This window comes from Xenopus tropicalis, chromosome 7 (assembly GCF_000004195.4).
Source record: "Xenopus tropicalis strain Nigerian chromosome 7, UCB_Xtro_10.0, whole genome shotgun sequence".
Classification (NCBI taxonomy): domain Eukaryota; kingdom Metazoa; phylum Chordata; class Amphibia; order Anura; family Pipidae; genus Xenopus; species Xenopus tropicalis.
Genome location: NC_030683.2, coordinates 6,631,440 through 6,654,655, shown reverse-complemented (window position 1 = coordinate 6,654,655; position 23,216 = coordinate 6,631,440). Strand labels below are relative to the sequence as shown.

General features: G+C 47.0%; 2 protein-coding genes across 8 annotated transcripts in view; one reads left to right on the top strand and one right to left on the bottom strand.

Moving 5' to 3' along the window:
- a2ml1 (alpha-2-macroglobulin-like 1) overlaps window positions 1-23,216 on the top strand; it is a 214,001-nt gene that overhangs the window by 123,043 nt on the left and 67,742 nt on the right. The gene's annotated exons all lie outside the window — the stretch shown is intronic.
- LOC101733695 (C-type lectin domain family 2 member D-like) overlaps window positions 1-23,216 on the bottom strand; it is a 57,911-nt gene that overhangs the window by 13,049 nt on the left and 21,646 nt on the right. The window contains exons 1-2 of one of the 2 annotated variants that reach the window (XM_031905407.1): window positions 6,244-6,530; window positions 3,515-3,622 (exon numbers count right to left, since the gene is read on the bottom strand). The exons of the other annotated variant lie outside the window; for it this stretch is intronic. Coding sequence (XP_031761267.1) covers window positions 3,515-3,622; window positions 6,244-6,460 — 325 coding nt within the window. The 5' untranslated portion in view covers window positions 6,461-6,530. Of the gene's footprint in view, window positions 1-3,514; window positions 3,623-6,243; window positions 6,531-23,216 lie in introns of those variants that run through there. 2 annotated transcript variants of the gene reach the window in all.

The window sequence follows — 23,216 nt, the reverse complement described above, 5'->3', positions numbered from 1 at the left end:
GCTTGTGCAGATGACTCATTGCTAGCTGCACCATTCCTGCTGGGTGTACCAACATGGATGCCTGTAAGTTTGGGAGAAGTAAGATGGCCGCCAGTTGCTGCAGCCTCACTGACTCCAGGAAGCCAGCACTCTGATTCCCCACGTGCCTCAGGCTGCATGTCAGTAGCCCCGGGGGTGTCAGTGCTGCCAGTTACACACATACAGGTATCAGACAGGCCTCCATCTTTACTGGGCTCAGCATGTGAAATAAACATTGTTTGTGGAACAGTAGGTGCAGTTTTACTGTGTGATTTGTGGGATTTGGCTTTAGGGGGTTGGTGTTTCCCAGTATCACTGTTCCCTGAGCTCTCACCCAACTCACCCAACTGCTCAGCATTAGTATCACATTTACTATCTGGCTTTTTACTTTCAGCTTTACTTGCATGTTGTTTTACTTTCAGTAACTTTTCACAAATTTCTGTCACTTTCCTCCCTTCCCCCTTCCCACACTCAGGCTGCACACACACAGGTACCTCCCTTTGCTTGGCTTTGCCTCCTCCATTTCCAGCTTCTTTCCTCTCTTCCAACATGGCTGCTGGGATTCCTCTCTCAGAAGCAGTTTTGGGCCCCTTCACTGCCTTCCCTGGGACTCCTGCTACCGCCTTCTCCTCCTGGCCTTTCCCTCCAGATCTTGTAATCCTCTGGCCTTCCAAAGTGGGCCCCAAGGCCTGGGTCTCACGGGAAGAAATTGCCCGCCCAGGCCTCACCTGGCCTGGGCTGACGCTCTCCATTCCCCTGGTCCTCTGGTTCCCTGCAGAGCACTGACAAACACGTCTGCTTGCAATGGGGGATCAGATAGGATCTGTGCCACTGTGACAGAATGCTCTGTTATACAGATAGCTAGAATCTCAGCCATAAAGCAGGGCAGGACTGCTGCTTACAATGGGGGGGATCAGATAGGATCTGTGCCACTGTGACAGAATGCTCTGTTATACAGATAGCTAGAATCTCAGCCATAAAGCAGGGCAGGACTGCTGCTTACAATGGGGGGATCAGATAGGATCTGTGCCACTGTGACAGAATGCTCTGTTATACAGATAGCTAGAATCTCAGCCATAAAGCAGGGCAGGACTGCTGCTTACAATGGGGGGATCAGATAGGATCTGTGCCACTGTGACAGAATGCTCTGTTATACAGATAGCTAGAATCTCAGCCATAAAGCAGGGCAGGACTGCTGCTTACAATGGGGGGATCAGATAGGATCTGTGCCACTGTGACAGAATGCTCTGTTATACAGATAGCTAGAATCTCAGCCATAAAGCAGGGCAGGACTGCTGCTTACAATGGGGGGATCAGATAGGATCTGTGCCACTGTGACAGAATGCTCTGTTATACAGATAGCTAGAATCTCAGCCATAAAGCAGGGCAGGACTGCTGCTTACAATGGGGGGATCAGATAGGATCTGTGCCACTGTGACAGAATGCTCTGTTATACAGATAGCTAGAATCTCAGCCATAAAGCAGGGCAGGACTGCTGCTTACAATGGGGGGATCAGATAGGATCTGTGCCACTGTGACAGAATGCTCTGTTATACAGATAGCTAGAATCTCAGCCATAAAGCAGGGCAGGACTGCTGCTTACAATGGGGGGGATCAGATAGGATCTGTGCCACTGTGACAGAATGCTCTGTTATACATGTAGGGGTTTGCTAAAATGGGCCCCACAGGATGTATACCCCTAGGATAGGCCCCGGGAGGGTAATGGTTAAGGTACAATGGTTATAGCCTGGTATATCTATAGTTAATGGGGAGTATCCCCGCAGTTCGGGTTATGGCCACAGGGTGGTGCATAGGCCCATATAAGGGAAACAGCCATGTGCTGGGAGCCATCTTAAGTTGGGAGCCTCTAGAGAGAGGAGCTCCCCTGTGAAGAGATAGTAGTTTCCCTGTGTTAGGACACTCTAGGAGTGCCATGTAGGGAGTGGAAGGTAAGAATGGGCCGCATTGCCCCTCCAGGAGTGTAGAGGATTAAGATCCTACCAGCATTACATCAGCTGGAAGTTTAGGGCACACAGTGTGTAGGTAAGGGAGAGATAGTCTCCAAGAGAAAGAGGACCCTGCTAAAGAGTAGCCTGGGTGTAGTACCGGGGGTGAGTCTCTGTGGAGGGTCTGCTTGGCGAGAGTACCGGGGAGAGCCCTAAGAGAGGGTCTCTTGGCGTGTAGTACCGGGGGGACCTCCTAGAGGAGATCATTCTGGCGTGAGTACCCTGGGTACCTTTGAGCGAGGGTCTTGTGCATTGATGTAACCTGTGGATGTGCCCTGACTGTCTGATGATACACTCCTGGAGAGGTCTGCCCAATAAAGATCAGTCTGTTCAATTGCAATCTGCTGTATTCCGTGTGTGTGTACCCAGGACCACTACAACTGGTAAGGAGTTACCCCAGGGAGGGGCAAATCAGCCTGCAGCCAGTGGATCCTATTGAGGGGTTAATACACTACATCAGTTCCCAGGGTGGGAGTTGTAGTTCTCCCATAGCAGAGCCCTGGGTGGAGGCACGCCAATTATCAGAGAAATCCCTGCTTCCCCCATAGTAAGCGGGGCTCAGGACTCCTGGAAGCGCCAACCAGTGAAAGATCAGCAGGTAGTGCCACAACCGTTTAATAAGTGGGCTACATACAGATAGCTAGAATCTCAGCCATAAAGCAGGGCAGGACTGCTGCTTACAATGGGGGGATCAGATAGGATCTGTGCCACTGTGACAGAATGCTCTGTTATACAGATAGCTAGAATCTCAGCCATAAAGCAGGGCAGGACTGCTGCTTACAATGGGGGGATCAGATAGGATCTGTGCCACTGTGACAGAATGCTCTGTTATACAGATAGCTAGAATCTCAGCCATAAAGCAGGGCAGGACTGCTGCTTACAATGGGGGGATCAGATAGGATCTGTGCCACTGTGACAGAATGCTCTGTTATACAGATAGCTAGAATCTCAGCCATAAAGCAGGGCAGGACTGCTGCTTACAATGGGGGGGATCAGATAGGATCTGTGCCACTGTGACAGAATGCTCTGTTATACAGATAGCTAGAATCTCAGCCATAAAGCAGGGCAGGACTGCTGCTTACAATGGGGGGGGGATCAGATAGGATCTGTGCCACTGTGACAGAATGCTCTGTTATACAGATAGCTAGAATCTCAGCCATAAAGCAGGGCAGGACTGCTGCTTACAATGGGGGGGGGATCAGATAGGATCTGTGCCACTGTGACAGAATGCTCTGTTATACAGATAGCTAGAATCTCAGCCCTGGAATGTTTTCCCAGTGTACAGGTAGTCACAATAAATGGGGTACCCCCCTCCCCAATGCATAATAGTGTATGAGTGGCTTCCTTAAATATTAACATTCCCAAGCAACAATGCAACCAAGGAACAGCCAACAAACAGAAATGGTAACTACAGAAACAGTGTTTGTCTATGTGGTTTGTACATTATGTACATTATGATTATAAACACAAACAGGATGTACAGCGCTCACCTGTGGGAAATGAAACAGCCAAACCTACAATCACGAGGAATAAAATGCCAAATACAGAGAATGCTGGTATCAAAGGAACACGGTGAGAGCTGAAGCAAATACCAGAACCTGTTAAAAAAAGAAAAAAATACACATATCAGTAAGTTCAGAAATATCCAATTGCGCTCTTTTATACTGAGAAATAATCTTCCTCAGGATTTCACCTTTGGGTTAACATTTAGTATAATGTAGACAATAATATTCTGAGGCAATTTGCAATTGGTCTTTATTTAATTATTTGTAGTTTTTTTTTATTATTTCAGTTTTGTTCAGCAGCTCTCCAGTTTCCAGTGGAGCCTCCGGTGGAGTTTCAGCATTTATTTGGTTGCTTTGATCCAAATTCCCTTATTAACCAGGGTATGGCTTGAATGGAAGACTGATATATGAATAGGAAAGATAAGTAATTTAAAGTAAAAATAACTAGAGCCTCACAGAGCAATAGTTTTTTGGCTGCCGGGGTCAGTGACCCCCATTTGAAAGCTGCAAAGAGTTAGAAACAGAAGGCAAATATTTGAAAAACTATAAAAATTAAATAATGAAGACCAATTGAAAAGATCCTTAGAATTGGTCATCTATTGGTCTCAGCTGAAGACTCTTCTCCCCAAGCAGCCAGGCCAAAGGGGGCATAGGGGAATGTATAAATCAGAGGCATTGGGTGCTGCCATGGCAAAGATACCAATGTTCCCATAGGGGGCGCCACAGCTCATAGCTAAAGGCTGGGCAGAAGGAAATGTGCAAGTTACTCAGAATTTCCTCTCTGGGCATTCCACCCCTGATAAGTAATATCTAACGAAAAAGAGCACTTTCCTTTTCACTGGTGCCGTCAGTTGTGTCATTACTATTAGCTTAATGCTGAAGCGCACTTAGCTAGGGGCCGCAGGCATTGTAGGGGGGCCGCAGTCATTGTAGGGGGGCTGCAGGCATTGTAAGGGGGCCGCAGGCATTGTAGGGGGGGCACAGGCATTGTAAGGGGGCCGCAGGCATTGTAAGGGGGCCGCAGGCATTGTAAGGGGGCCGCAGGCATTGTAGGGGGGGCACAGGCATTGTAGGGGCCGCAGGCATTGTAGGGGGCCGCAGGCCATTGTAGGGGGGCCGCAGGCATTGTAGGGGGGCCGCAGGCATTGTAGGGGGGCCGCAGGCATTGTAGGGGGGCCGCAGGCATTGTAGGGGGGCCGCAGGCATTGTAGGGGGGCCGCAGGCATTGTAGGGGGGCCGCAGGCATTGTAGGAGGGCCGCAGGCATTGTAGGGGGGCCGCAGGCATTGTAGGGGGCCGCAGGCATTGTAGGGGGGCCGCAGGCATTGTAGGGGGCCGCAGGCATTGTAGGGGGGCCGCAGGCATTGTAGGGGGGCCGCAGGCATTGTAGGGGGGCCGCAGGCATTGTAGGAGGGCCGCAGGCATTGTAGGGGGGCCGCAGGCATTGTAGGGGGGCCGCAGGCATTGTAGGGGGGCCGCAGGCATTGTAGGGGGGCTGCAGGCATTGTAAGAGGGCCGCAGGCATTGTAGGCTGAAGCCCCAGTCTGTGTTTGGGGAATTTTAACCTGACGTAATGATGGGGTAGGAGCAGTGCAGGGCAAATGCCCCCACTGCCTTACACTACAAAAGCCCCTGTACAGTACTTTGTTTAAAGGAGAACTATACCCCCAGGTGCTAAAAGCCCCCTAAGGCTGATGCCACACGTGGCGTTTTTAAGCTGCGTATTTTCTCCGCCTAAAAACGCCGCACAAGCCACACAGCCCCTGACTATAGCGTTTTTCAGCCTAGTACTGGTGACGTAGCAAATACCGTTTCCCATGGTGCTAATAGTGCGAAATAGTAAAAACGCTGAGTATTTCCGCTAGGTCTGGCAGCTGCCTTTGTGTATACATAGGAATAGCTTGCTGTGCAAATAACGGCATATTTTGGCAAGGAAAGTCCGTGGTAACGCGTTTTCTAGCATATTTACGCATTGTGTGTTTTCCATGGAGACTGTTTAAGTAATTTCTATGGATGATGATATCGGCCGTTTTTCAGCCGCTGAGAGAATTAGAAAATACGCAGCGTAAAAACGCCTTGTCTGGCATCAGCCTTAACTATGACTGCCTAGACCCCCCCCCACCTCTCCCTTATTGCATAGTTTTGAAGTTTAACCCCTGTCCCTAATGCTAACTGCTACCTAAAAATGCAGAGAAGCGCAGCCGCGTACCTCGCCGACGTCATCTTTCCGACTGAAGACACCGGGTCTCACCGCCGACAGGAAATCCGCTTCAGCCAATCATACGCAGCAGGTTAGGTGTCGGCGGTGAGACCCGGTGTCTTCAGTCGGAAAGATGACGTCGGCGAGGTACGCGGCTGCGCTTCTCTGCATTTTTAGGTAGCAGTTAGCATTAGGGACAGGGGTTAAACTTCAAAACTATGCAATAAGGGAGAGGTGGGGGGGGGTCTAGGCAGTCATAGTTAAGGGGGCTTTTAGTGCCCGGGGGTATAGTTCTCCCTTAAATTCCCAACACGAGTGACTATGAAGATCTTCATTCATCCTGGTCATGGTGTTCCATGTATAAATCCAGAGCAACTGGACTCAGCGAGTTGATACCAGGTACCCCAACACAAGCATTGCATGATTCTGATTTTAAACGCTCGCATTTTCCAAACCCCAAAACCCTTCAGATTTAAACACTGACAGAATCTGCTGTAAAGCGCGGACGTTCCCACCTGTATGTTCTTCCCTCGGTCGCTCATCAAGCCGACGGCAGATAATAGAGTGGTCTTTCCCAAACTCACACATCTCTAGTGTCTTCTCAGATGGCTCATTGGTCGTTGGGCCACTAACCCAGAGGAGGGAGCAGCCAGGGGACCCTTCCACATCTGCTCCTAGGTCTGTCTGCTCCCCAAGCTGGGTACCTTGCCCGTTGCACACGTTATGCCCCATGCCTTCCCTGCTGCTCTCTGGCCAACTCTCCCGCAGTACCAAGCACAATATTGCATGTTTGCAGTTTAAATACCTACTTTAATTGAAAGTCTATTGGCAGGTATTGCAGCAAGTTCTGCATCCTCGTCCGTGTCAGACATTCATTGGCACACAGCTTCCCCCTCTATTCCCCAAGCCACACCTCCTATCTCATATTTTGCATGCTTCCTTGTCCCTTAGCACTCATACTGTACTTCAGCTCTAGCACTTCCTTTTCCCTCCGACATGCTCCATCCACCTTTGTCAGACATTATAGGGTGCATTTGCAAGTGCAGTTGTGGTCCCTGCAGTCAGTTGCTCGTAAAACAACTTTAATTAAAGGCATTTGCATCAAAATGTGCTCCTCGTAGTTCCCTATAGTTGCACTCAACCCTTCCTGCCTTCCATTCTAAATCGAGTGCTGCTGCATCTACTGACACAGGGAAACACTGGCGCAACCCCCCTGCACCCTGTATCAGTCGCTGCAGGCAATCCCCCTGCACCCTGTATCAGTCGCTGCAACCAATCCCCCTGCACCCTGTATCAGTCGCTGTAACCCATCCCCCTGCACCTGTATCAGTCCGCTGTAACCAATCCCCTGCCCTGTAATCAGTCGCTGCACCAATCCCCCGCAACCTGTATCAGTCGCTGCAACCAATCCCTGCACCCTGTATCAGTCGCTGTAACCAATCCCCCTGCACCCTGTATCAGTCGCTGTAACCAATCCCCCTGCACCCTGTATCAGTCGCTTAACCAACCCCCTGCACCCTGTATCAGTCACTGTAACCAACCCCCCTGCACCCTGTATCAGTCGCTGTAACCAATCCCCCTGCACCCTGTATCAGTCACTGTAACCAACCCCCCTGCACCCTGTATCATCGGTACCAATCCCCTGCCCTGTACAGTCGCTGTAACCAATCCCCCCTGCACCCTGTTCGTACACTGTAACCAATCCCCCTGCACCTGTATCAGTCGCTGTAAACCAACCCCCTGCACCCCAGTCGCACATCCCCCTATCAGTCGCTGTAACCACCCCCTGCACCCTGTATTCAGTCACTGTAACCAACCCCCTGCACCCTGTATCAGTCGCTGTAACCAACCCCCTGCACCCTGTATCAGTCGCTGTAACCAACCCCCCTGCACCCTGTATCGTCGCTGCAACCAATCCCCCTGCACCCTGTATCAGTCGCTGTAACCAATCCCCCTGCACCCTGTATCAGTCGTTGCAGTTGAAAATAGCCCACACGTGTCACTCGCACAGCAAACACCATGAAAGACAGACAAAAATATTCAGCACAATTGCGCCTAATTTGCAGCAAACCCCACACAATTTTGGTGAACTTCCTCTCTTGTTCCTGTAACACATAAAAGTATAAATAGCCTGACTTTCCACGCACAACTTCCCCTCACTGCCAATCAGTTACATACACAATTATTCCTGGGATGTGTTTCGATGTGATTGGCTAAAAATAAGCACATGTCGCCCTCTAAAGGCTGCCATTGGTTTAGCCCGACCTATGGCTAGTGATGATTGGAAACAGTTTGATGGGTGCTGTGAGAGAATGATTGGCTGTGTAGAGCAGGGAGGGGGCTGATGTAGGCAGAGAGGGATTACAGACATATATGGCGCTTCCTCTAAGCAGCAAATGTGAGCCCATTGTATTATAATTGTCAGGTAGGGTTGCCACCTGGCTGGTAAAATCATGCTTGGGGCCATTGTTTTTAATTGAGAAGAAATATAAAAATATAAGCATGCCAGTATTTTTTCTAGGTGGCAGCCCTAGTAACGGGGGGTAGTGGGACACACCAAGGTGGGGACACTATCAAGGCATAGTAGTAGTAGGTTTGGCTCCAGATAATGCGTACCAATGACAAATCTTTATCTGAAGCCAAGTGCCTAAAGGCGGCCATACAAGGGCAGATATCAGCTGCTGATTCAGGTCTTTCAAACCAATTCAGCAGCTTATCTGCCCGTGTATGGGCACTCTCAATGGGCCTCCCCGGCCTATATATTGCCTAAAATTGGTCAAATCGCAATGGGGCAAATTTGATTTGCCCATTGGATCAGGGACAGCATTGGCTCGTTGATGCGGTCCTACAGCCCATATACCCACTGTTTTAATTTTACCGTGTGGCCCTAGGGCCAAATGATCAAATCAGTCTGATAACGCCCAACGTTGGGCATATGGGAGACAATCAACTCGTTTGTTGATCTCGCCAAAAGATCAGATCGCACCATGTATGGCCACCTTAAAGTGATACTGACACGAAAAAACAACTTTTTCAAATATGAATCTACATAAAAAGTTGCCTATAGGTCATGTTGATCATTTTTTACTGATATGGCTGCTTTTGTATGTAATTGTTACTTGAAATCCCAAAACCTGACTGTTTTGCCAACCTGACTGTCCCTTCTCAGCCTGTCAGTTACAGCTTCTAATGCTAACGGCCTCCTGCTGCACAAATATGGCCGCCCCCTCATAGAGAAACATGGGGGATCAGATAGGGAATGTAAAAGCTTGGACAAGTACTTTTATGGCAAAATTATAAATAGCATGCAAAGACAATGTTATGACAGATGTAAAAAAGGTTTCATTTCTGGTGTCAATATCTCTTTAAGCTGAGGGGGACTAATGGAAACCCCCATATTGGGGGGATCACATGACATGCCCAACAACAAGAAGAGGCTGAGTAGTCGTGTGAGGAACTTTTTTAGTAGTGACAGAATCTGCAAACTCACCACCCGGAGCTGGGGGCAGAGATAAATAATCTCTTATGCAACGTCTGCTCTGGGTGGCAGTTAGGGTACACACAGGCATCACGGTCTGTTAAAAGCCACAAAGGGTGTAACCACTGCTGGCAGAACAGACTTCCTATACTGATAACAGGGGAGCAGGCAGTGAGTGTACCCTAAATGTCCCAGGCACAAAGCTGTAGCACAAGGAAACAATAAGGCTAATGCCACACAGGGCTGACTGAGCCAATCCACTGGCATCCATGCTCTCCTTTGCCTTCTCCCGGAGTCACTGCGTCGGACTGGATGAAGACACATGGAGGAGATTTTGGCAACGAAACGAGTGTGCATTTTGTAATCCAATTTATGTGTCTGCAAAATATTGGGGGATAGAGTTCCCCTTTAAATGAGTATGGCTTGATTAAGTAAGAGGAGATAAAAAATAGAAACTTACCTACCTACTGTACCTCAGGGATCTCTATTCCCATATTCACCCCTCAGGGATCTCTATTCCCATATTCACCCCTCAGGGATCTCTATCCATATCACCCTCAGGATCCTATTCCCTATTCACCCCTCAGGGATCTCTATTCCCATATTCACCCCCTCAGGGATCTCTATTCCCATATTCCACCCCTCAGGGATCTCTATTGCCATATTCACCCCTCAGGGATCTCTATTGCCATATTCACCCCTCAGGGATCTCTATTCCCATATTCACCTCCTCAGGGATCCAAGAAGAAATCCAAGTCTGGCTTGAGACTCCTCCAGTTACATGGGAGTAGGAGAAACAATAGGTTAGCTGAAAGCATCTAAATGTGTAGCTGGCTGAAAGCTCAGACTCAGGCACACTTTATGCTGCGCTGCAAGTTGAGTGATATCCCCCCCTCCTCACCCCCCAGCCGCCGACAGCAGAACATGGGAAGGAGCAAGATAGCAGCTCCCAGTAGGTATCAGAATAGCACTCATAGTAAGAAATCCAAGTCCGGCTTGGGACTCCTCCAGTTACATGGGAGTAGGAGAAACAATAGGTTAGCTGAAAGCAGTTCTAATGTGTAGCGCTGGCTGAAAGCTCAGACTCAGGCACACTTTACTGCTGCGCTGCAAGTTGGAGTGATATCCCCTCCCCCTCACCCAGCAGCCGATCAGCAGAAAATGGGAAAGGGAGCAAGATAGCAGCTCCCAGTAGGTAAAATAGCACTCAATAGTAAGAAATCAAGTCCGCGCTTGGGACTCTCCAGTTACATGGGAGTAGGAGAAACAATAGGTTAGCTGAAAGCAGTTCTAATGTGTAGCGCTGGCTGAAAGCTCAGACTCAGGCACTTTACTGCTGCGCTGCAAGTTTGGAGTGATATCCCCCCCCCCCTCACCCCAGCAGCCGATAAAGAACAATGGGAAGGGAGCAAGATAGCAGGCTCCAGTAGGTATCAGAATAGCACTCAAATAGTAGAAATCAAGTCCGGCTTGGGACTCCTCCAGTTACATGGGAGTAGGAGAAACAATGGTTAGCTGAAAGCAGTTCTAATGTGTAGCGCTGGCTGAAAGCTCAGACCAGGCACACTTTACTGCTGCGCTGCAAGTTGGAGCGATATCCCCCCCTCACCCCCAGCAGCCGATAAGCAGAACAATGGGAAGGGAGCAAGATAGCAGCTCCAGTAGGTATCAGAATAGCACTCAATAGTAAGAAAATCCAAGTCCGGCTTTGGGACTCCCCAGTTACATGGGAGTAGGAGAAACAGTAGGTTAGCTGAAGCAGTTCAATGTGTGCGCTGGCTGAAAGCTTCAGACTCAGGCACAATGCACTGAGATGGCGCCTACACACCAATATTACAGCTACAAATACATTTGTTGGTACAAGAATAAAAGGTTAAATGGCAGAGGGAATTATTTGCTGTGTAACAGTGTCATTTAAGAATAAAAAGTGCCCCATAAATATCATGGCAGTGTCCCTTTAATAATTATGTTATAGAATGGCCCATTCTAAGCTACCCAATTCTAAGCAGCTATTCGATTGGTCTTTGTTATTTATTATATATAGTTGCTTAATTTACTTCTTCTGACTCTTTCCAGCTTTCAAATGGCCCCAGCAGTCATACATCGGTTGCTCTATGAGGCTACAATTTTATTGCTAATGTTACAATTTATTAGTTATTTTCCTACTCAGTCCCTCTTTAATTCAAATACCAGTCCCCCATTCAAACTAATCCCTGGTTGCTATGGTAATTTAAACCCTAACAACCAGATAACTTCTGAAATATCAAACTGGAGAGTTCCTAAACAAAACGTGAAATAATGAAAAAAAAAAGACACAAATAAAGACCAATTGCAAATTATCTCAGAATATTACTCTTTACATCATACCAAAAGTTGACTCAAAGGTGAATAACCCCTTTAATTAAATCTATTAGGATGATGTATCTAACGTGTTGCTGATAATTTTACATGTTGGAGTGTTTATATCCCCTTTAATCAATGGCCCTATTGACTCATGGGGGATTTATTCATTAGAGGCATCTGAGTTTATCTCCCCCTATTTTGCCGTTCCTTGTAATGACGCTGCAGCTCACATACCGGTGAAGGGGGTCTCCTGCATGTAACGGCCATATTGGAGCGTTCAGAGGAATCACCATTATCCTGCAATTGGAGGAGGGACAGGGCGGGGCTTGGGATGCTGGTACAGCCTGTGTGGCACCACCCAGCCTATAGCAGCTTTATACCCAGCTTGTGTTTGGTTGGTAACTGGCGTTTCTCTCTAGGGGCCCTTATATGAGCCAACATGGCTGTTATACAGTCACCTTGCTGACAGTCAGATATGGCCCAATATGGCCGCCCAGATGTCCAATAAACACCTCATTGCCCCATCCATGTACTGAGGATAAGAGCCGACAGAACCTGTTTGGTTTGGGGGTTAAAAAATCTTTATTTAATAAAAAAAAATACATAAAAAATGCATACATTACCCTTACCAGCAGTTCTATTAAAAACGTTGCATTGTTTAAACTGCCCCTTGATCCATATAAAGTGACCAATGGCAGAAATAGGACATGGCAGTACAAGCCTGCACCTGGTACCTGTTTTACTGGAGCTTTCCTAGTAAGCTGGCCAACTAGTATTCTTCCATATGGGGGCAATAGGAACTAGGGTACGCCTATGGGACCACGTGCAGAGACTGTCAGATATATCCTGTTAAGGAACTAATCATAGGTCCGAAGGATATCTATTCCCGTCCAAATGAGATAATGGGTAAAGTGGCCACACACGTTGGTTGATTTTCAATCCAATGGTCGCACGAAAGATCGTACAATCCAGCCACTACGTTCAGGACTGGAAACGGCAGATAGGAGTACAAACAATAGGATTTCTACCTCCTTCTGCAAATTCAGCCACGGCCAGATTTGCTCAGGGCCTTCTAGGGCCCGATCAAAATCTTTAACCGCCCAACGGCGAGCTCAACATATCAGCAGGCCTCGTGTGATATCGGTCGCCTCGCCAACTTGCCATCACGCAGCGAATATCGTACGAAACGGGGTTCCCTACAATATCTCATTGGTGTAACCTTTGGTATGGCCGGCTTAAAGGGACCGGCCAGATCTGAAGAACTCACACTGACACGAAACAGGTCAGTTAGCAAAACTCAGCTCAGGAAAAGACGGAAGGTTGGGTGTCTTACTTGCAGAAAGCTGCTTGTCAGCTTAGATAGGAGATAAAGAAACATCTGCATAAGTATTGGTGATATAGCCCCCTCTTCTTAGTATTAGGGTTGGTTCTATGGCTCACTTCGGAACATCTTGTTTCTGAGCAGTTTTGTTATTTGTCTGCAAGAGGTGGGTGCAAGTGCGAGATATGGAAACTAAGCGGGCGCGAGATATGGAAACCGAGCTGTGGAGATATGGAAACCTAGCTGTGCGGAGATATGGAACTAGCTGTGCGAGATATGGAACATAGCCTGTGCGAGATGGCAAAACCTAGACTGGCGAGATATGAACCTAGATGTGTGAGATGATGGAACCTAGCTGTCGAGATTGAACCTAGCTGTGCGAGATATGGAACCTAGCTGTTGCGAGATATGGAACCTAGATGTGTGAGATATGGAACTGGCTGTCGAATATGCAACATTTAGCTGTGCAGAATATGGACCATAGCTGTGCGAGATATGGACCTAGCTGTGCGAGATGTGCAACCTGCTGTGAGATATACTATGCTGTCAGAGATGATGCAACCTAGCTGTGCGAGATATGGACCTAGATGTGTGAGGATTTGGACCTAGCTGTGCAGATGTTTTGCAACCTAGACGCTGTGCGAGATATGGACTAGAATGTAGCAGAATATGGAACCTAGGCTGTAGCGAGATAGGAACCTAGAAATGTGCCGAGATATCAATCTAGCTGTGCGAGATATGGAACCTAGATGTGCGAGATATGACCTAGCTGTGCGAAAGAGATGGAGAGCCTAGTGTGCGAGATATGAGAACTAGATGTGCGAGATACTGGAACCTAGCTGTGCGAACGAATCATGGAACCTTAGGGGGCTATGTGCGAGATGTATGGGAAACCTTGATAGATGTGCGAGCGAATGGAACCTAGCTGTGCGAGACTATGGAACCTAGATGTGCGAGATATGAACCTAGAGCTGTGCGAGATATGGAACCTAGATGTGCGAGTATGGAAACCTAGATGTGGAGATATGAACCTAGCCTGTGCGAGATATGGAACCTAGATGTGCGAAGATATGGAACTAGCTGTAGCGAGATATGAACCTAGATGTGCGAGCGAGATATGGAACCTAGCTGTTGCGAGATATGGAACCTTAGATGTGCAAGATTGGAAACCTAGATGTTGCTATTACCGTAGATGTGCGAGATATGGAACCAGCTGTGCGAGATATGGAACCTAGAGTGCGAGATATGACCTAGCTGTGCGAATTATGGAACCTAGATGTGTGAGAATGTGCAACCTAAGCTGTTGCGAGATATGACCTATAAAATGTGCGAGATTGGAACCTAGATGTGCGAGATATGGAACCTAGATGTGCGAGATATGGGAACCTAGCATGTGCGAGATTATGAACTAGATGTTGCAGAGATATGAACTAGATGTGCGAGATTATGTAACCTAGGCTGTGCGAGATATGGAACTAGATGGGCGAGAGTATGGAACCGTCATGTGCGAGATATGGAACTAGATGTTGCGAGATACTGGAACTAGCTGTGCGAGATATGGAACCTAGATGTGCGAGATATGACCTAGCTGTGCGAAGATATGGAACCTAATGTGCCGAGATATGGAACTAGATGTCAGAGATATGGAACCTAGATGTTTGCGGAGATATGGGAACCTAGCTGTTGCGAGAATATGGAACCTAGATGTGCGAGATATGAACCATAGCTGTGCGGAGATATGGAACCATGATGTGTGGACATGTGCAACCTGAAGCTGTGCGAGATATGGGAACCTAGATGTGCGAGATATGGAACCTAGAGTGCGAGATGATGGAACCTAGAGGATGCGAGATATAGGAACCTAATGTGCTGAGATATTGAAACCTTAGATGTGCGAGAATATGGAAACCTAAGAATGGCGAGATATGGAACCTTAGCTGTGCGAGCAGATATGGACCACTAGATTGTGCGAGATATTGGAACCTAGCTGTGCCGAGAATGGAACCTAGATGTGCGAGATATGGAACCTAGAATGGGCGAGATATGGAACTAGCTGTGGCGAGATATGGAACCTAGATGTGATGAAGATTGTGCAACCTAGCTGTGCGAGATATGGAACCTAGATGTGCGAGATTATTGGAACCTAGCGTGCGAGGATACTGGAACCTAGATGTGCGAGATATGGACTAGATGTGCGAGAATATGGAAACCTAGCTGTTTGCGAGATATGGAACCTAGAATGGCGAGATACGGAACCTAGGTGCGAGATATGGAACCTAGCTTGTGCGGATATGGAACCTAGAATGTGCGAGATTATGGAACCTAGCTGTGCGAGATATGGAACTAGTGTGCGAGATAGGAAACCTACTGTGCGTATGGAACTAGATGGGTGAGATGTGCAACTAGGCTGTGCGAGATATGGAAACCTAGATGTGCGAGATATGGAAACCTAGCCTGTGCGAGATATGGAACCTAGAGTTTGTGCGAGATATGAACCTAGCATACCTGTTAGTAGAGACTGTCGAGATATGAACCTAGTGGGAGTGCGAGACTAGTGCGAAAACCTAGATGTCTAGATGATGGACCTAGCTGTGCAGATATGACATGCAATACTATTGTGCGAAGAACTACTTGAATAGGAACCTTAATGATGTCAGATAGCTTCGAAAGCAACCTAGATGTGACGAGAACCTATTGGAGATCACCTATTGCGATGTATGTGAAGATATGAACCCTAGATGTGCAGATAGGAACCTAGATGGTGTGAGATGTGCAACCATAGATAGTGCAATAGAACCTAGCTTGTGATGAGATATGGAACCTAGCTGAACAATGCAATGCAAACACTACACAGGACATAAATGAACATTTTACAGACACCATTATATGCCAATTCTATGATCAATGTTCCCCCTTATATACTTCTTCACATCCCCACTCCGCTCTCTTATTCAATCCAAGGACATTTGCCACCTTTATCTTCCCTATGGAGGCTTCCTTATGGCACAATATTTCTCTATTATAACGCACTTCACGTATGAAATCTCCTTGCAATTACTCCAGCATCAGAGAACAATAGCGCTAACCAAGTCGCAAGTTTAATCACAAAGAGTTAAGTGAATAAATTGGTCTGCCAAGTTGCCCTGTCTGTGCTCGCCCCATTGCTGTTCACTGTCCAGGGCCGGAACTCGGGTATGGGAGAAAGGGCGGATTTGGGCAATATGCTAAGAAAAATCATTCTGAAGAGTGTAATATGGGTCAGAGAAGGAAGAGAGAGTTTAAAGATCACCCAAATAACAGGCGTTGATGAGGGTCCATCGATAGCGATTAATGGGTAGGAGGACTTAGGTGGATAGAGATCAGTCCAGATCAGTTTGTTAGGTGCAGATGAGGCCTGCTTGTTCATCCACTGAAATTGCTAGGGCAGCTAGAGATTAGAGTCAGCTGTAAATGAGGTTAATAAATTATTACTCGCATTCAAAGCGGCGAGATCTTCCAAAACAGACATAAGGGAACAACACGCCAAGTTACAAGGCTTGGGCACCTCATATTAAACAGAGCCTTGTGCACCCCTACAAGGATGTGTGCACCCTACATTAAGTACAGAAGCCTTGGGTACCCCCACTTAAGTTACAAACCTTTCTGCACCCCCAAATAGGTGAACTGGGGATAAGAAAGAGGAGGAGAGAGCTACATGCAGGCCTGACTACAATATCCAGTAAAATGCAGAATTTGCACCTAGAGGGATGTGGTAGCCATACGAATGCAGCTGATTGTCAAGAATATTAGTATGAGAAGGGACCATTTCATTTGTATTTGTGCACAATGCATCTCAGTAGATGCGCAGGACAGTGATTGAGAGAGACGGACGGGGACAACACCCCGAACTGGAGTCAAAAATACGGCCCGGCATTCAACACATGAAGCCCTCGGCAACAAAGTGTTAAAACTCACTGCAGTGTCGGTTTGGTTGCTATTGTTCACGCTGCCACAATACTCACGAAATAACTCTCTTCCTGGGAACCTTATCTCAGAGTCTTGTTAACAAGTGTTGGTTAGGCAAAATAGGGGAAGTCTTTAGCCACGAGTCCTCATCTGGAGTTGGCATATAGGGAATGATTTTTTTCAAATTTATGAGGAAGTTCCCTGCAACGCATTTAGCCCCCACCAAACCTTTCCTACTGGGAGCAAATCTCATTTCTACTTCAAATTAGTTTCCACTCTCCCACACAACTGTGCCTTATATAGTGCAACTTCACCCTGATTACTCTACCGATTCAGAAAAAAGCGGAGGGGTAGAACCCCAGGCTTGTAAGCGCAGATTGCGATCAGACCATTGGTGCGGGACCTGTCACCCCAGGATTACTCTGCGGACAGAGAAAGCGGAGGCTAGAACCCATAGGCTTTATAGCTGTGCGACACAGACCATGGGGGTGCGGGACTGTTGACCCCGGATTACTCCGCGGATCAGAGAACCCTGGAGGGCTAGACCCCTAGTCTTGTATAGTGTGTGCGACACAGACTGGGGTGCGGGACTGCACCCCCGATTACTCCGCCGGATCAGAGAAAGCAAAGAGGCAGAACCCCTGGCTTGTTAGTTGTGATTGCACACAGACATGGGGTGCGGACTGTTATCCCCGCCGATTACTCTCCGGATCAGGAGAAACGGATGGGCATAAACCCCTATCCGGTATAGGTGTGGTTCTACACAGACATGGGGTGCGGACTGTTACCCTGGGATTTAACTCCGCCGAAATCGAGAAAGCGGTAAGCTAGAACCCCTAGACCTTGTATATGTGGATTGCTACACCAGACATGGGGCGACGTTTAACCCTGCAGGATTTACTCCGCCGATCAGGAGAAAGGGGATGGCCGACCCCCGTCTCTTCATCGCGAGTAGTTAACTGCCTGCAGCAGGGGGATCGTTTCAGGTTGATTTGGAAGGCAAGGCAGGTAAGGTCAGGGTTGCCAGGCTGCATTTTCCCACCAAAATGGTACTTAATTTAAAGCCCAGGGCGGTTTTCCAAGTACACAACCCACCAAGGTACAGCATCTGGGCTATTTTTGGAGCCTTTGCGGGTTGTAGTTGTAAACTAGCCAAAGTTTGTTCCCATAGTAACTGATGTGCCTCTCCACTGCATGCTGGGGTAAGTAGTTGTATCTAACCAATTTAGCCTACAGTGAGGGATTAATTTAAAACTACATACCCGCATGCAATATGACAGTATAACAGAGGCTCCATTTCTGTTCTGATCAGGCTCAACTGTCCTCTCTACCCCCTGCTCCCGGCTCTAAGGAATGAGATTGTCATATACTATTCTAAATTGGCGATGTGGGAGGGCTTCGCCATTTTTACTTTCTGCAGTAGCTCCTTAAGCTATAACTTTCGGGATCTCTTGGGGCTGCTGAGAGTTGTAGTTTAACGCACCCATATGTATACATGTCCTGGGTTAATGCACATCTCTCCATCTCTCCAATGAAGGTCCGATTGTGCAGACATGACAGAATACGGCTGAAGCTTTATATTTCTCACATATTTTATTTTGACGTTTTACAAAACACCCTCTGCTCCCTCCCGTTCTTGGTGCCAGTATCCTGTATCGTTTGCAGTTTTAGTCCTTGTGGTTGGCTTTGTGCTGTTACGTGTCTCAGAGGTGAGTTTTGGCACCAGTTAAGTGGGGAACACAACAATCTTGATTGATATGTACAAACCCAATAGCCCACACTTAGTTTAGGCGTTATTATATTGTATTCTCGTTGCTACTCGTGACAACAAATTTATGCGGAATGCTGAATGATTTTCTCTATTTATTACTGGGCTGTAACTGCAGAACTGTTTCCCATAAGTGTAAAGTCATTGGCCGATCACTTCCCCTTTTAATGAATTAACTGAATTAACTCATGGGATTTCTCAGCAATCCCTGCATTAATCTGTTTTCTTACCATTGGGGTAGCCATATTCTATCATTCCAGGGTGCCACACATTGACTGATCCTGATAAACTTCCTGTACACACTTTACTGCTGTGCTGCAAGTTGGAGTGATATCCCCGCCCCCTCACCCCCAGCAGCCGATCAGCAGAACAATGGAAGGGAGCAAGATGCAGCTCCCAGTAGGTATCAGAATGCACTCAATAGTAAGAAATCCAAGTCCGCTTGGACTCCTCCAGTTACATGGGAGTGGAAAACAATAGGTAGCTGAAAAGCAGTTCTAATGTGTAGGGCTGGCTGAAAGCTCAGACTCAGGCACACTTTACTGCTGCGCTGCAAGTTGGAGTGAAATCCCCCCCCCCTCACCCAGCAGCCGATTCAGCAGAACAATGGAGGGAGCAAGATAGCAGCTCCCAGTAGGTATCAGAATAGCACTCAATAGTAAGAATCCAAGTCCGGCTTGGGACTCCTCCGTTACATGGGAGTAGGAAAACAATAGGTTAGCTGAAAGCAGTTCTAATGTGTAGCGCTGCTGTGAAAGCTCAGAACTCAGCACAACGTTTACGCTGCGCTGCAAGTTGGAGTGATATCCCCCCCCTCACCCCCAGCAGCGATCAGCAGAACAATGGAAGGGAGCAAGATACAGCTCCCAGTAGGTATCAGAATAGCACTCAATTAGTAAGAAATCCAAGTCGGCTTGGGACTCCTCCAGTTACATGGGAGTAGGAGAAACAATAGGTTAGCTGAAAGCAGTTTAATGTTAGCGCTGGCTGAAAGCTCAGACTCAGGCACAACGACACTGAGATGGCCCTACACACCAATCGATACAGCACCAAATACATTGTTACAAGAATAAAGGTTTAAATGCAGAGGAATTATTTTGCTGTGTAACCGTATAATTTAGAAATCAAAATGCCCCATAAAATATCACTGGCATGGTGTCCCTTTAACAAAACCTTTCTTATCAGATTCACCATCAACCCTCCCCAGTTATGTCATTATTCTGCCCCTGAGGAGACTGATCTGGTACCGGGAAATTACTATTTCTCTGAGACGTACGATGAGGAAACAACAACCAGAGCTTCTGTGTTCCCACAATGGCAATTCTCCTCTCTCTCATACGATACCCAAGGAACTGGTGAGTTAGCCAAAACATGTTATTCAGTGTTCTGCCTGCTTAACTTACACCATGTTTGATATGTGGATCTCCATGAAGTCTGTGGGTCGCCAATGTGCCCAAAGGTATCCGTGCTCTGTACACCCATTGGTATATGGTATTCCACCTGCTACAAGGTCGTTTATGGCTACACAATAAAATGATATATATGAGTGTAGCGCGGTATTGAAAGTGGGACAGCTGTAAACCTGCTGCATTGGTTAATGCCCTATAATCCAACAATAAGCTCTCAGTATTCATGCACCACAGGCTAAAAGCTGGACGTAGTAGCCCTGGCTATACATTTTCCTCTCCAGAGGCGCCCTCTGCTGGCGGGGCAGTTGTAGTCTTGTGCATGAGTGTCAGATCATATCCTTATGGGTGTTAGATTGTTTTATTTGCTTAGAAGTGATGGCTTGATATTCTGTTTCTCACAGCAATTTCTGTCATTGTAGGTTTCTAGGAGACATAAGGCTGCTATGACCACTGGATCGGGCTGTACAGAGACACTGATGACCGGGTTGGTCTGGGCAAATGGATCCATTTTCAGAAATAGAAGTATCAGAGAGCTGTTTCCTGCTGAATTGTGCTTAGTACAGGAATACCCTATCTGCCATAGTTTTATGTACTCTCTGTACAGCTCTGAGCAAAACTTAGTGGCGTGCTGTTCCTGCTAAATTGTGCGTAGTACTTGGGAATTCCCTAATGTGCCATAAGTTTTATGGTATCTCTCTTACAGGCTATTGAGCAAACTTAGGCGGCTGTTCCTGCTGAATTTGCTTAGTACTGGGAATCCTATGTGCCATAGTTTTATGGTGATCTCTCTGTACAGCTATAGACAATCTGAGGGGGCTGTTCCTGCTGAATTGTGCTAGTACAGGGAGAATCCCTCTGCCATAGTTTATGGTATTTCTCTCTGTACAGGCTATCTGAGCAAACTTAGGGGTCTGTTCCTGCTGAATTGTGCTTAGTACAGGGAATCCCCATGCTCCATAGTTTTATGGTATCTCTCTTGTACAGCTATGAGCAAACTTAGGGGCTGTTCTGTCTGAATTTGTGCTTTAGATACAGGGAATCCCCCATGCTGCCATAGTTTGATGTATCTCTTGTACAGGTCATGAGCAAACTTAGGGGGCTGTTCCTGCTGAATTGTGCTTATACAGGGGATCCCTATGTGCCATAGTTTTATGGTATCTCTCTGTACCAGGATATGAGTCAAACTTAAGGTGTTCCTGCTTGAATTGTGCTTATACCAGGGAATCCCTATGTGCCATAGTTTTATGGTATCTCTTGTAACAGGATATGAGCAAACTAAGGGCTGTTTCTGCTGATAATTGTGCTTAGTAACAGGAATTACCTTGCTATAGTTATCTTCTTGAAGCCAACATTCAAAGTGATTAGATAATTCCAAGGGGAATAAAAAAAAAAGTATAATTGCCCTTTAGTATTTAATATAGCTGAGCAAATGAACCACCATTGTTCCTGTATGGAGCCTGTACAGCAGCAAATACGGTGTTGGGCTTGGTCTTAGGTAAGTATTATATTCCCTGCTGCTTCTTCCCCATGCGTCTGTGTACCCAGCGCCGACTGCTGGTCTATCCATAGCCGCTCTATGTGCAGGGACATTGTGCCCCTCCCTGCCATCCTGTATCGCTCTGGCATGTTTAATTTCTCTCCCCATTGTTCTGTCTGTACCTAGCGCCACTCTGGGGTTCTATTCCATAGCCGCTCTGTGCAGGACATGTCAGCCCCCCCTGCCAGTCTGTATGCGCTCTCATGTGTTTATTCTCTCCCCATGCTGTTCTGTTGGTACCAGCGCCACTCTGGGGTTCTATTTCCCATAGCCGCTCTGTGTAGGACATGTGTCCCCTCCCTTGCCATCTGTATCGCTCTCATGTTTAGTTCTTCCCCACAGGTTCCCATATAGTAGGAGACTCCCGTGCGCGTGTACCTTAATACGCCATGTTGCAGCGCGGCTTGTCACGAACAGGAAGGTGATCTGCTAACAAAATGGACGCCAACAGTCACATGACACATTTTACTAGGAGACACATGAGATGTTGCCCACATGTGTCGCACTGCCCACTTGCCAGAGAGGTTTTGCCATTCCCCTCTGGGCTGCGCTGCACTGCATGGAGTCCCAAAACACGGACGAAAACACAGTGTCATTGGCTAAAGTACACGCGGGGTGGTCTTCTCGGTGACCCCCAGATGCTGATAGCAGAACCAAACCTTCTCTGCTGCAGTGCAATGTGCACTGTCTGTTCCTACCTCACTCACAGTGAATATATATAGATTATATAGTCAGTGGTTTTCTTTTCCCTTCACGGTCACAGGACTTTTTCTGCAGTTTGGCCACAGAATAAAACTCCTTACAAAAATGAACGGGAGTTGCTAGTACCCACACACCATAGCGATAAAAACCAATAAACTGGCTGGCTGCATGGAAACAGTTGGCTGCACTCAGATACAGGAGGCCTTATTTATCAAACCAAACTGCAGAAATATTCCCATGGCCAAAATAATGAAAGCAGATAAACTAAAAGGATCTTGTATTGAAAGGAAAAACTTGCCGGCTGGGCCTCAGGACAGGAGAATGCATGTTCTCGCTTGTAATCCCCTTTTAAAAGGGCTGTTCACGAGTTAACACTTTAGTATGATGTAGAGGTAATATCACGAGAGAATTTGCAGTTGGTCTTCGTTTTTTATTATTGTATTTTTCAATAAGTGTCTCAGCAGCTCTCCAGTTGTGGTGTTTATAACAGCTATCTGTTTCTAAGGTCCAAATTAGACCCTTATTAAAAAAAACCAGGGAGGGCTTGAAATTGAGAAAGGACTTTTTTTGATATTATTGGGACTAGGAATTAGAAAATAAAAATTATCAAAAGTAACAATAACCAATAACACTGGAGGCCTGCGGGTCATTGGACCCCCATTGAAAGGAGTCTTTAAGAAGGGCAAATAATTCAAAAACTATAACAAAGAAATAATGAAGACCAATTGGAAAGTTGCTTTAGAACTGGTCACTTCTATAAACAAACTAAAAGATTAAGGATGAGTCCTCCCCTTTTAAAGGGCAATTGCACCCCAAAGCAGAAATAACATATTTACTGTCTCTGAGAGACATTCCCTTATTGTGTACAGTATAGAGTATAAATGCTCATTCCCTGGCTGTTGGCAGCAGTCTTTCCTATTGTCTCCTTAACAGAACAAAAAATGACGTGGTGTTTATGCAATGTACATAAATAGCCTCTCGGTGT